The sequence below is a fragment of the Chiloscyllium plagiosum genome, unplaced genomic scaffold (genome assembly GCF_037043375.1).
Source record: "Chiloscyllium plagiosum isolate Xiang-an unplaced genomic scaffold, Cpla_swu_hap1 HiC_scaffold_24, whole genome shotgun sequence".
In the NCBI taxonomy this organism is placed as follows: Eukaryota; Metazoa; Chordata; class Chondrichthyes; order Orectolobiformes; family Hemiscylliidae; genus Chiloscyllium; species Chiloscyllium plagiosum.
In genome coordinates, this window is record NW_028270162.1 from 17,142,818 (window position 1) to 17,154,489 (window position 11,672).

The 11,672-nt window shown below is 39.5% G+C and overlaps 2 protein-coding genes across 2 annotated transcripts in view; one reads left to right on the plus strand and one right to left on the minus strand.

Moving 5' to 3' along the window:
- The window catches only part of tchp (trichoplein, keratin filament binding), a 101,089-nt gene that overhangs the window by 16,170 nt on the left and 73,247 nt on the right, over positions 1 to 11,672 (plus strand). The gene's annotated exons all lie outside the window — the stretch shown is intronic.
- gltpa (glycolipid transfer protein a) overlaps positions 3,575 to 11,672 on the minus strand; it is a 33,085-nt gene continuing 24,987 nt past the window's right edge. The window contains 2 exon segments of the mRNA XM_087999937.1: positions 3,575 to 9,652; positions 10,141 to 10,291. Of these exon segments, the coding sequence (XP_087856063.1) occupies positions 9,470 to 9,652; positions 10,141 to 10,291 (334 nt within the window). The 3' untranslated portion in view covers positions 3,575 to 9,469.

Sequence of the window (11,672 nt, forward strand, 5' to 3'; positions counted from 1 at the left end):
TTATGGGCAGTTATTATACTGGAACAGTTGCTGTTTAGTAACTAAATAATATCATTGTTAAGTTTTCCAATAGAGTTAGAGTTAATGTTACACCAATTCTTCTGCCTTTTGTTTGTGTTTTAACTCCAGTGTAAGAATAAGCTGTGTTTTGCTTACAGCCTGGTAGTGTGACCAGTCGAATTCCATCTGGAATGCTGCGCCTTACACTTGCCTGTAAGATAAAAGTTAGGGTCAAGGCTATCTTCTTGATATATCTTGAGGGGTTTTAGCCTGGTCCATAACACTTCTGCTACTCAGCCAACCTCATTTTAATGCCAGGACCTTGCCCCTAACACCATAGGGCCCTATCTAATTTAGCAGCCTTCTGTGCAGCACCTCACCAAAGGCCTTCTGGAAATCCTAATAGATCATATCCACTGATTCTCTTTAGCCTAAATTGGTCGAACAGATTTGTCAAGCTTGACCTCCCTAGTTTACCATGCCCTTCCAAGTACTCCACGATCTCATCCTGAATATTGGACTCAAAACTCTTACCAACAATCAACGTTAGGCTAACCAGTCTTCAGTTTCTTATCTTATGCCTCCCTCCCCTCTTAAACAGAGTGTTACATTTGCCATTTTCAAGTCATCTTGCACACTGCCTGACTCCAGTGATTCCTGAAAGTCACCATCAGTGCCTTTACAATCTCCTCAGCTATCTCCTTCCGAACTCGGAGGTGTCCATCTGGTCCGGATGAGTTATCCACCTTCGGACTTTTCAGTGTTCCCAGCATCAGTCCTTTAGTGATGGCCACTACACTCACCTCTGCCTCCAATTCCCATGTTGCTGGTGTCTTCCACTGCAAACTGATGCAAAGTACCTACTCAGCTCCTCTGCCATTCCTCTGTTCCCCATTTTCCAATGGTCCAATGTCCACTCTTGCGTCTATTACCTTTTAGATAGCTTAAAAAGCTTGCAATCTTATTTTATATATTACTAACTAGTTTACTCATATTTCAAATTCTTCCCCCACCCACTCCCATTGCTTTTTTCATTTATCCTTTCTAGATTTTAAAAAGGCTTTCTTAATCATCATCACATTGTATGTTTTTCCTTTTTTGCTGTCCCTGACTTCCCTTGTCAGCCATGGTTATCTTTTTGTCCCCTTAGCATGTTTCTTGTTCCTTGGGATGAATTTCTGCTGCGCCTCTCAAACTATCCCCAGAAACCCCTTGCCATTGCAACTCCACTGTCTTCCCTTCCAATCGACTCTGGCTTGCTCCTCCCTCACATCTTTGTAGTTACCTTTACTCAATTGTAATACTGTTACATCCGATTCAATCCTCTCCCTCTCACCCTGAAGACTGAATTCTATCATATTATGGTCTCCACTCCTTCAGCTCGCTAATCAATTCTTGCCTGAACACATTACTAAATGTGGGTGGCACAGTGGTTAGCACTGCTGCCTCACAGCGCCAGAGACCCTGGTTCAATTCCCGCCTCAGGCGACTGACTGTGTGGAGTTTGCACATTCTCCCAGTGTCTGCGTGGGTTTCCTCCCACAGTCCAAAAATATGCAGGTTAGGTGAATTGGCCATGCTAAATTGCATGTAGTGTAAGGTGCAGGGGAATGGGTTTGGTTGGTTGCGCGTCAGTGTGGACTTGTTGGGCGGAAGGGCCTGCTTCCACACTAAGTAATCTAAATCCAGAATTGCTTGTTCCCTAAACGGGCTGTACCACAAGCTGCTCCAAAACAAATCACATCTCAGACGTTCCACAAATTCCTTTTCTTGAGATCCACCACCAACTTGATCTTCCTAGTTCATCTGCATACTGAAAGTCCCCGTGATTATTGTACTAGTGCCTTTCTTACACACCTCTTCTAGCTCCCAACTTATTTTCTTCCCCACATCCTGACTACTGCAAGGAAGCCTGTACACAACTTCCATCGTGGTCCTTTATCCTTGCAGTTTGTCAACTCCACCCACAGATATTTTATGCCTTCTGACTCAATTGCTTCTTGTTATTGATTTAATTTCATGTGTTACAAACAAGGCAACTCCACCCCTTCTGGCCATCTGCCTGTCCTTTCAGAAGGATGTGAATCCTTGGATATTTAATTCCCAAGCCCTGATCCCCTTGCAGCCGCATCTGTGATACTCATATTATAGCCGCCAATTTCACTCTGCGTTTTAAGCTCATGTACCTTGTTTTGCATACTGTGTGCATGTAATTACAATACATTCATCCTGCGTTAACTGTCCCCACCCCCTTCTCATAGATGTCCCCTTATCTGCTGTGTCTGAAGCTAGATTGCTAACCTTTTCCATATTCCTTGTGGAAACTTTAACCTCTGGTGAGCACCCACCACTAATTGTTTCAGTTGCATGGAAAATTTATGGAAACATCCACCACCATTCCTCCCAACCCCCACTATTTAGTTTACAGTCCTATCCACAGCCTGTTATTATTATTTTTGACACTTGATGAACATTATTGTGTTCTTAAGATTGTTATTAAATATGCTGGCCTCTGCAGCAGACAAATACTATCAGTCTCCCACAGCCTGCTGTTTCTTAATCAGAGGTTTACCTCCCCCAGTATAGATCTATTAATTTCGCAGAGATTTAAAAATTATACAGGTTTATAAAATCATGACAATCACCTGATGAAGGAGCGTCGCTGCGAAAGCTAGTGTGCTTCCAATTAAACCTGTTGGACTATAACCTGGTGTTGTGTGATTTTTAACTTTGTACACCCCAGTCCAACACTGACATCTCCGAATTATAAAATCATGAGCAGCATGGAAGGGGTAATCATACAAGGTTTTTCCATCGGGTGGGGGAGTCCAAAACTAGAGGGCACAGGTTTAAGATAAGAGGCAAAAGATTTAAGAGAAACCGAAGGAGCAACGTTTTCACGCAGAAGTTGGTGTGTGTATGGAATGAGCTGCCAGAGGAAGTGGAAGCTGGTACAATTACACCATTTAAAGTCATCTGGATGGGTATATGAATAGGAAGGGTTTAGAGGGATATGGGCCAAATGCTGACAAATGGGACAAGATTAATTAATCTGGTCAGCATGGACAAGTTGGACTGAAGGGTATGTTTCCAAGTTGTACGTCTCGAAGATTCTAAGACTCAGATCTTAGTGGCTTCTATATATCACTGTCAGACAGAACTTGTTACCAGGATCACAGGAGAATTGCAGATAGACTACACCAACATAATTTGGTCACCAACGAATGCAGTTAAAATCTGAAGATTATAGGCTGAAATGTTCCTCTAGAACTACAGCACAAAGTAGGGAGATTTTCCAGGAATATTGCATTGCCTGAAGTGGTATTCTTCAAAATGAGACACTTAAATCAAAGCCACCTCTTCTAGTCATATAGTTTTACAACCCCACCAACAAAGGTCTAGTTTTTTGGCAGGGGTGCAAGAGGAAGTGAAGAGATACGCAGACAGTCAGAGTGCTGGAAAATGTAACAATTCAGAGAGATGGAGAAAGGAAAATATGTGCAAAGGACACTATATAAATGCACAAGTTTCTTTCCTAGATGTTATTTCAACAAAATCATAACACTATACACCATTTTGACAAAATAGGCTTGAGATTTTATTATAGTTAAAACAATTGTACTAATCTGACCGGAGATAAACTTTTAAAATAAGACATTTTAGGATTCAAGTTAAGAAAATCTCTCCATCAGAACTCCTTCAAAAAAATAATTATAATCCATTTTCAACTGAGAGAAAACACAAACCTGAATGCATTTTAGTTTCTCTGTCAGCAAATGCACTACACGGAGCATTAACAAACAAAGTGAAACAGGGTGAAACAAGGGCTGTGCTGCCTTAGCCAAATCATAGCTGAGGCAACAAGACGGCCTGGAAATCTGAGTATAACGTATTTGTATAGAACTCCAGGAGTTTCCAGTCTTGATGAGCAAATTCTGCTGGCAAATGTTTGTGCCCAAGTGTCTTCTAAGGACAGATCAGGCAACACTGTGCCCCTTATGGTTCAGTAATCTGTCAGTCAATTTCTTCCAAACTCAGGAGTAGAATGTCCCTCTGGGTATGGTACTGAAAAAGGTGGTGTCCATAATACATATTATATTTCAAAGAAAATGTAATTTTTTCCAGGGAAGAGGGAGGGTAAGATTGCAAAAAGGATACAACTTGACATTGGATGCTAATGCTGAGACTCCCCCCTTCATAGTGCATTCTCCAATATGAAAAAAAGGAACAAACAGGAATCCTTCACTCAAGTTGAACACAATTTATAAACATGGTCTAAGACTGGATAGAATCTGGCAAAAATAAATCTAAAATTTACAGATCTTATGCACAAAGAGAATTCCAAAACCAGTTCAACAATCAACAAATTTAAACAAAAAAAAGTGTCCAAAAGTGAGAGTTTATGAACATTAAGATTGGATGTTTAAGGCCCATGTTCCACTCAAGGTAGTAAAAGACATACTCAAATACAATATTCATTTTATTTTACAGATACCACACTCCGATTGCAATTATTAACATAGTAGAATAAACAACAGCACATTCCCGAAATAATAAGAGGGACAGTATGAAAAGGCAGCAGGATGACAGGGAGCAGACAGGAAGCGAAAATGAATCATTACCTCAAGCAGTTGAAGTCTATGATCTGAACCACCACACACCTCCCCAGCCAACCCTGATGAAATTTAGGATCTGACATCACATTCTGACCTCAAAAAGAAAAATATACATTGACTACTTGAAACAACAGGTTAATTTATTCAGACCTCTAGCTGTTCTCACTCCCTGTCCACTCCAATAGCTAGTAGGTTTTGTTGCTGTTCATGCACAAATACTATGGCTGCTAATTTATGGTCCAGGCACAACTGCAGCATGTTTATCAATTATCAAAGCATCTGATTACAGGAAATAAATCAATAACAGAATTTTAATTTGGGGACACTTTCCTGCAGTATTTATAACTTTTCACAAAAGTATAAATTACAAAGCAAGTCTAAAAATAATTCTAACTGGCTCAAGAATTCTAACTGGTCCAAAACAAAATGGCCACAGATCTTGTTGTTTTGTCTTTGGAACATTTCATTGCTCTGTGCCAAGGTTACAGCACCCTGTCTGCAGTGCATCAGAAGACAGTGGTGCAGGAAGCAGGTTTAGACGACACCAGAAACAAGACATTTCTGATCATTTTAACCAGGAGCTTTAAAACAAATGGAAAACACATAAGTATTTAAAAATTTGAAGGAAAGAATGCACTAGACAAGCAACAGTATCCAAAACAAATTTTAATATTTGAGCCAAAGCATAGATTCAGATGAAGGTCCCCATGTGATTTCTTCCTATTAGAATACCAACCACACTACCATCGCACTACAGCTTTCAACATCAAACAGTTAAGGTCAAAAGATTATTCTGAAAAAGTAGCTCTTCATCAACTGGCAACCTTGTCCAACTCTGAGAAAGAACATCTCTGGGATGATCAATCATGTTCTGATGAACAAACCCATCTGAAACATTAATTCACCCCTGTCAGATGCTGATCAGCTTACCATGCACTGAGGATTGGTTGCCACCTTGCAATGTATGGTAAAAATGTGTAACATGTAGCAAACCCAGTGTCATTAGCAATGCCATAAGCTAATGCACTAATCAGTGCAGATAGAAATAAATGGATGGTGTCAGTGATTTTAAAGTCAGTGAAAAACTTGCTTTCCCAAAAGTAGTCATACCCTCAGCCAACTGGCAATAAAACTCAGTAAGTGTCCACATTCAGGTCAGTTTCAGTTCAGTTTTAGCACAAGGTCAAAAATATTGCACATGTCCAGTTAATTGTATTATTCATTGTTTAATTACAATGCAAATGTTGACACTGCCTTACCAATTCTGGCTACACATACATCACCTGAAACCTAAATCCATCAGAATAATTCTCAGCAGCTCCCTTACCATAGAGCACAGATACTTGTGCAGGGAAAACACTGGAACTGAAGACGGAGGGGAGTGCACTAGCTTTCAGAGATGGGCAGAGTGAGGGAAAGGACACACAAAGCTACCCTCCTGACAAGCTTAGATACTTAAAGCTAAAAGTTCTAAGTGAGGTGGAAGTGGCAGCAGGGTTTTGGGGGTGGGGGTCCACAAAATTTAACAACTGCAATTTTTACAGTTAAAACTGTCATGCCTAATGCTTATAAAAGTAATGGTTCAAAAAGAATGGCATTAGTGAGATTTCCCTAACTTCACTATCTATTCCATTATTCTTTAACAAATCCAAAGGAAAAATGAACTTCATTAAACCAACACAATATAAAAGCACAGAAGATCGGCAAAGTCAATAAGCATATCAGAATATGCAAAGGCCATTGCACATGGCCCCAAACTGAAACAGTCCAAACATCCTTCAACATCAAACATATTAGAATTACATATTTCTAAGGAAGCAGTTCACTGGAAAGACTGGGAGACTATTGAGCAGAAACCCTCTTTCCTTACCCCAAAATCAAATAAAGCTTCATTTATCTTTGAATATTCCATTAATTTCAAACAATTGCAGCTAATTGGTCTCTGTACAATTTAAAATATGGTCTTAGATTTCTGGTTTGCCCAGGTTTAAAATAAAAAAAACATCATTAAAATAAGCAGCAATGAGATGGCACCAAAGTTTCAGTTACTACTATCATAGAATCCCTACAGTGTGGAAACAGGCCCTTTGGTCCAACAAGTCCACACCGACCCTCCGAAGAGTAACCCTCGCAGATCCATTCTGCTACCCTACTACTTTACATTTACCCCTGACTAATGCACCTAACCTACACATCCCTGAACATGATGGGCAATTTAGTATGGCCAATTCACTTAACCTGCACATCTTTGGACCTTGATAGGAAACCGGAGCACCCGGAGGAAACTCACACTGACACGTGGAGAATGTGCAAACTCCACACAGACAGTCGCCCAAGTCTGGAATCGAACCCAGGTCCCTGGTGCTGAGAGGCAGCAGTGCTAACCACTGAGCCACCATACCATGAGCCACAATCCTGAGTATATACCACTGTGCAGTCCATCCTTCTGGTCCTTCAACTGATACCAAAACAAAACACAGTTGTGCTCAATTCAGGTAAAATTACACATAATTTGCCAGAAATTTATATTTTTCCTCAAATCTGACAGTTGCAGGAACAAAAAAGGTACTATTGTTCTTTCTTTCCTTTCATATATATTCTGTAAACTTTGTGCTTAAAATGAGCAATATTGGTTTTCAGGCATGCAAGACTTTTCCAAGTCTTCACAATCAAACAATTATAGATACAACTGCTAGATACAAAGCTTCCTCTTCTCAAGTTATTTTTCCATCTCAAAAACTTTTTTATTGCACTAATTTTACATTTCACCAAGAGAACCACTACTTCATTATCTGCCTCCAAAATGTGATCAAGTTAATGCTGAATTATCTACCTCTTTTATGCGAGTGAGACAGGAGCATTCAATAGTTTTTTGCCATGAGCAACAATCCTGAGTGGTAATTCATCTTAATAGTTACAGCTTGAAGAATATAAAAGTTAAGACAACATACACACAAATTCACAGTTCTCCTAATGCTGAATGGGTAAAGGAACCATCTGTTGTCAAACTAAAAACAGAACAGGAAGTTTCAAATGTAATCACTGCTTTTGTCTAAGTCTGACTGGCGAGGCTCAGGTTGGAAAGAGTCATTGAGGGACCATATTCTTGATTAAACAAAAATAATTGGATGGTGAAAAATCTTGCAACATATTTAAAAACTGGACCAGTTAGTTAGTTAGTTACCTTGCACAGAATTTCTCCAGTTAATCAAAACTACATTACCACACAGAGCAGAGTGTGAACTGGCTACCATAGGGAGCTAGTAAAACCTGGAACTGAAATATACATTTTGCATTGCAAGATGGGAGAACTCAGCAAGATAAGAGGAATACAGACAAGCAACACCGAATCACATACAATCAGCACACAAACAAATAGCAAGGCTCTCTCTTCACATGGTGATAAAGTATTTAAAATGGTTAAAGTTCAAAATTAGAAAAGGACAATTTGAATTTATTAAAAACTGTTGGATTCAGCTTACTACTTCCTTAAACAAAAAACACTTCAGACCTGGTTTAAACTTATTTGTCCACATTTTGTTTTAGCTTTACTGGTACAGATCAAAAAAAGAGAGTGTCCTCATCTACAGGACCCACAGCCCCCATGCCTCTGACTAAATGTTAGAGCCATTTCAAATTAAAAATCAGTGGCTGATTTTGGAGATCCTGTGCAGGTTTAATAAATAAAAGGGGAATGACCAGACCAAATAAGACAGGCGGAATAAAAAAAGCAACAATTTTAATCTCAATGATCAAGTCCCTAACAACCCTTTGTTCACAAAGCCAAGAAATGCTCTACTTGCTGGAGGATTTCTGAATTGATCCAGACAGAATTTTCTAAATTGTACATACTGCAACTCATTTTTCATCATTTTATTTAATTAGAAAAAGGACAAGAACTGTGCGATGGTTTAACAGAATTGAACCAGTCATAATGGAATGTCATAGGCAGCATGCCAGGTCTGTGCCAAATTAGTTAACCTTTGACAGGCATTTTTTTTTGGATTCAGCTTCCATTGTTTTGAGGATGTGAGAGAGCTGAGGAAGAGAAAACACAGGCAGAGGTTCTATGCTGAATTACTACTTGGCAACTTGAGCTAAGTGGAAACTACATCTGAGCACGTGCTACGTGCAACATCCCTCCAGAGCCCAGCCAGTATGCATCTAGATAGTAACCTGGGCAAGATACTGCCACTTGTACCATATCCTGGCAGAGATCAGCTCCAATAGAGGGAAAAAAGGAGAGACAATAAATGGATTAGTGTGCTGGAATTTGACATTTGAGTTGCCGTTCATCCAAATAGGATTCAGGAAAAAAGGACATGGTTTCATTTAATCAGCATGAACAGTTGGTTTAAATTACTGGATGTCAGCCTTTTCTCCTGAATTTTTTTTTTAAAAAGTTAAACATTTATAAGCTGAGCTTTCGCATTGACCTCAAGGTTTCCTTTATAAATCAAAGGCCACACAGTTCCTGACCAAAAATTACAAATGTTTTTGGGAGTAAACTTATAAAAACCCTATAGTTGTGTTATATGATCTGTTAATACAAGCAAAGGAAATTCACATGAGAAAATCATACATCCTATACCATCAAATCAAAGAAACCAATAGCTGGTAGAATGTAGGGAATGGATGGATCTAATCCATTTTGATTCAAATGAATGTGATTACAGTGTTAAAGTTCAGGAGAACAGACCATCTTAGTATCTCTTCTGCCCGGATCCCACACCAATTACTGCTGGTTAATGATCATTACCCTGTAGAAACAGCAACCTAAAAAGTTATCAAAATCACAGTGATTAGCTAATTTATTGCTGAGAAGAGTGCAAGAAAGGTAGACAGTGTAAGTGTTAAACCTTATAATCCAACTCTGCATTCATTTTGGTGTACATCTCATAGATTGCGTCAATAGTCACAGTGAAGTTGACTAAAAATTGCCTGATTTTCTCTACACATTCTTCTTCTTTCACCTCTCTGCCCTTCGACAGGGCCTTCATAAAGTCTGATTTAGATGGAGCTGCATAAACTGCAACCTGCAAAAGGAAAAGAAATGGTTAGGCCACATGCTGCAGTCAATACTTCAAAATCTTAACACATCCCAATTGCCCTTGACTCCAAATGGTCATCCGCATTGGGTAGGGCTAGCCATGAATTGCATTAATAATTCCATACTCTTTAGTTAAGGGAAAAATTTAAAAAGTTTAGGCAGTTATTTCAATCTGTATGTTTGAATCAGGACTATTGCAACTCTGTTGAAAACTTGCTACTTGAAACAATTACGATGGAACAGAATTTCCTGATTGTCCCGTCCACCTTGAAAAGGTGCTGAGATAAAAGGGTGATCCCTTAGATCTACCTAGAAGCCAGCAGAAAAACGGTCAGTCTGTATGCATGAATCCACAAAAGATTAATCCAAAAGCCAATTTATGCATTTTCACTTCCTGGAAATGGTGGTCAAATATAGTTGCAGCATGTCTAAGTACTTGCAAAATAATGAAGAGTGAATGCAAAAAACACTCACAGTAAAAAGTCTTTGTACAAACCAGCTGTGGTACTTCTTCAAGGTCAACTCATATGCTTTTGTGGCATTGACTCGAATGAAGTTTGGGTTTGATTCATCCCGCTCCCCATCTGCGATGCTTTGCAGCATAACTTGTATGAACTTCAAACCCCTGCAAAAATAGATAGAAAACAATTCACAAAGCGAAACCAGTGCCCCTCTGGATCTCTATGGAAGTCAAAAGATCACTCATTTTCAAATGTGAATCTAGTTGTCAGTTACATTATATGACTGTACAATGCTCAGCACAATTTGCAACTCCTCAGATATTGAAGCAGTCCATGTTCAAATGCAACAAGATCTGGACAATATTCAGGCTTGGGCTGACAAATAGCAAGTAACGTTTGTCCCACACAAACACCAATCAATGACCATTGCCAATAAGAGACAATATGGATATAAGTTTACTCGCTGAGCTAAAAGGTTGGTTTTCAGACATTTGGTCACCATACTCGGTAACATCATCAGCGAGCCTCCAGTAAGTCACTGGTGGTATGGCCCACATCTTATTTAAGGGTTTAGGTTTCCTTGGGCTGGTGATGTCATTTCCTGTTCTTTTTCTCGGGGGTTGGTAAATGGGATCCAAGTCAATGTGGTTATTGATAGAACTCTGGTTGGAGTGCCATACTCCTAGGAATTCTGGCGTGTCTATTTGGCTTGTCCTAGGATGGATATGTTGTCCTAGTCGAAGTGGTGTCCTTTATCCACACAGAAGCATGGATTTTAAAAAAAAATCTATCTGACTGACCCTTAACAGACACAGAAAAAGCCGTCTTAGAAAGAGAATTAAATTACAACTTCCAGGATGCGGACAAGAAAGATTTATTCACTGCATTAGAAACAACACTGAAAGACAATGAGCTCACAAGACGAAACCCAGCAAACCATCAGGAGATAGTCGCACCAACATTAAGCAGGAAAAAAGGAAGGCAGTACGCTCAATACGCAAAAGGAAAACACGAGAAGGACTAAAAAAAAGATAAAAATATTGTTATCTTTCCTGCAGGCAAAGGATGCTTGACAATCATTTTAAATCAAAAGAGACTACTTTGAGAAAGCAGATGCACTGCTTGCAGATACCAACAAGAGGCGATAGAACTGACCCCACAACGAGGGAATCGAATACACAGCCCTACTCAAAAAAATTTCAGAAATCTGGAGAAATAAATAAGACTGACTTCCAAAAACTGAAACCAGACAGGTCCAACACACCATGCTTCTACAGATTACCCAAAATTCTGAGCCCCCCTCAGACTCATAGTCTCGCTACCCTGAAGACCAAAGACACCAGATAGAAGAGGATGAAACAATGGTCTCCTTTGATGTAACAGACCTATTTATGAATATCAACCTGGCCAAGGAAATACTGACTACACTATTGGAAGAACCAAAGACAAATACACCAACCACCAATGTCTTCAGCAAGGACAATAATCGGGAAAGGTAATGGACCTATGCCTTACCACCCACTTCACCTTCAACAACAAAACCTA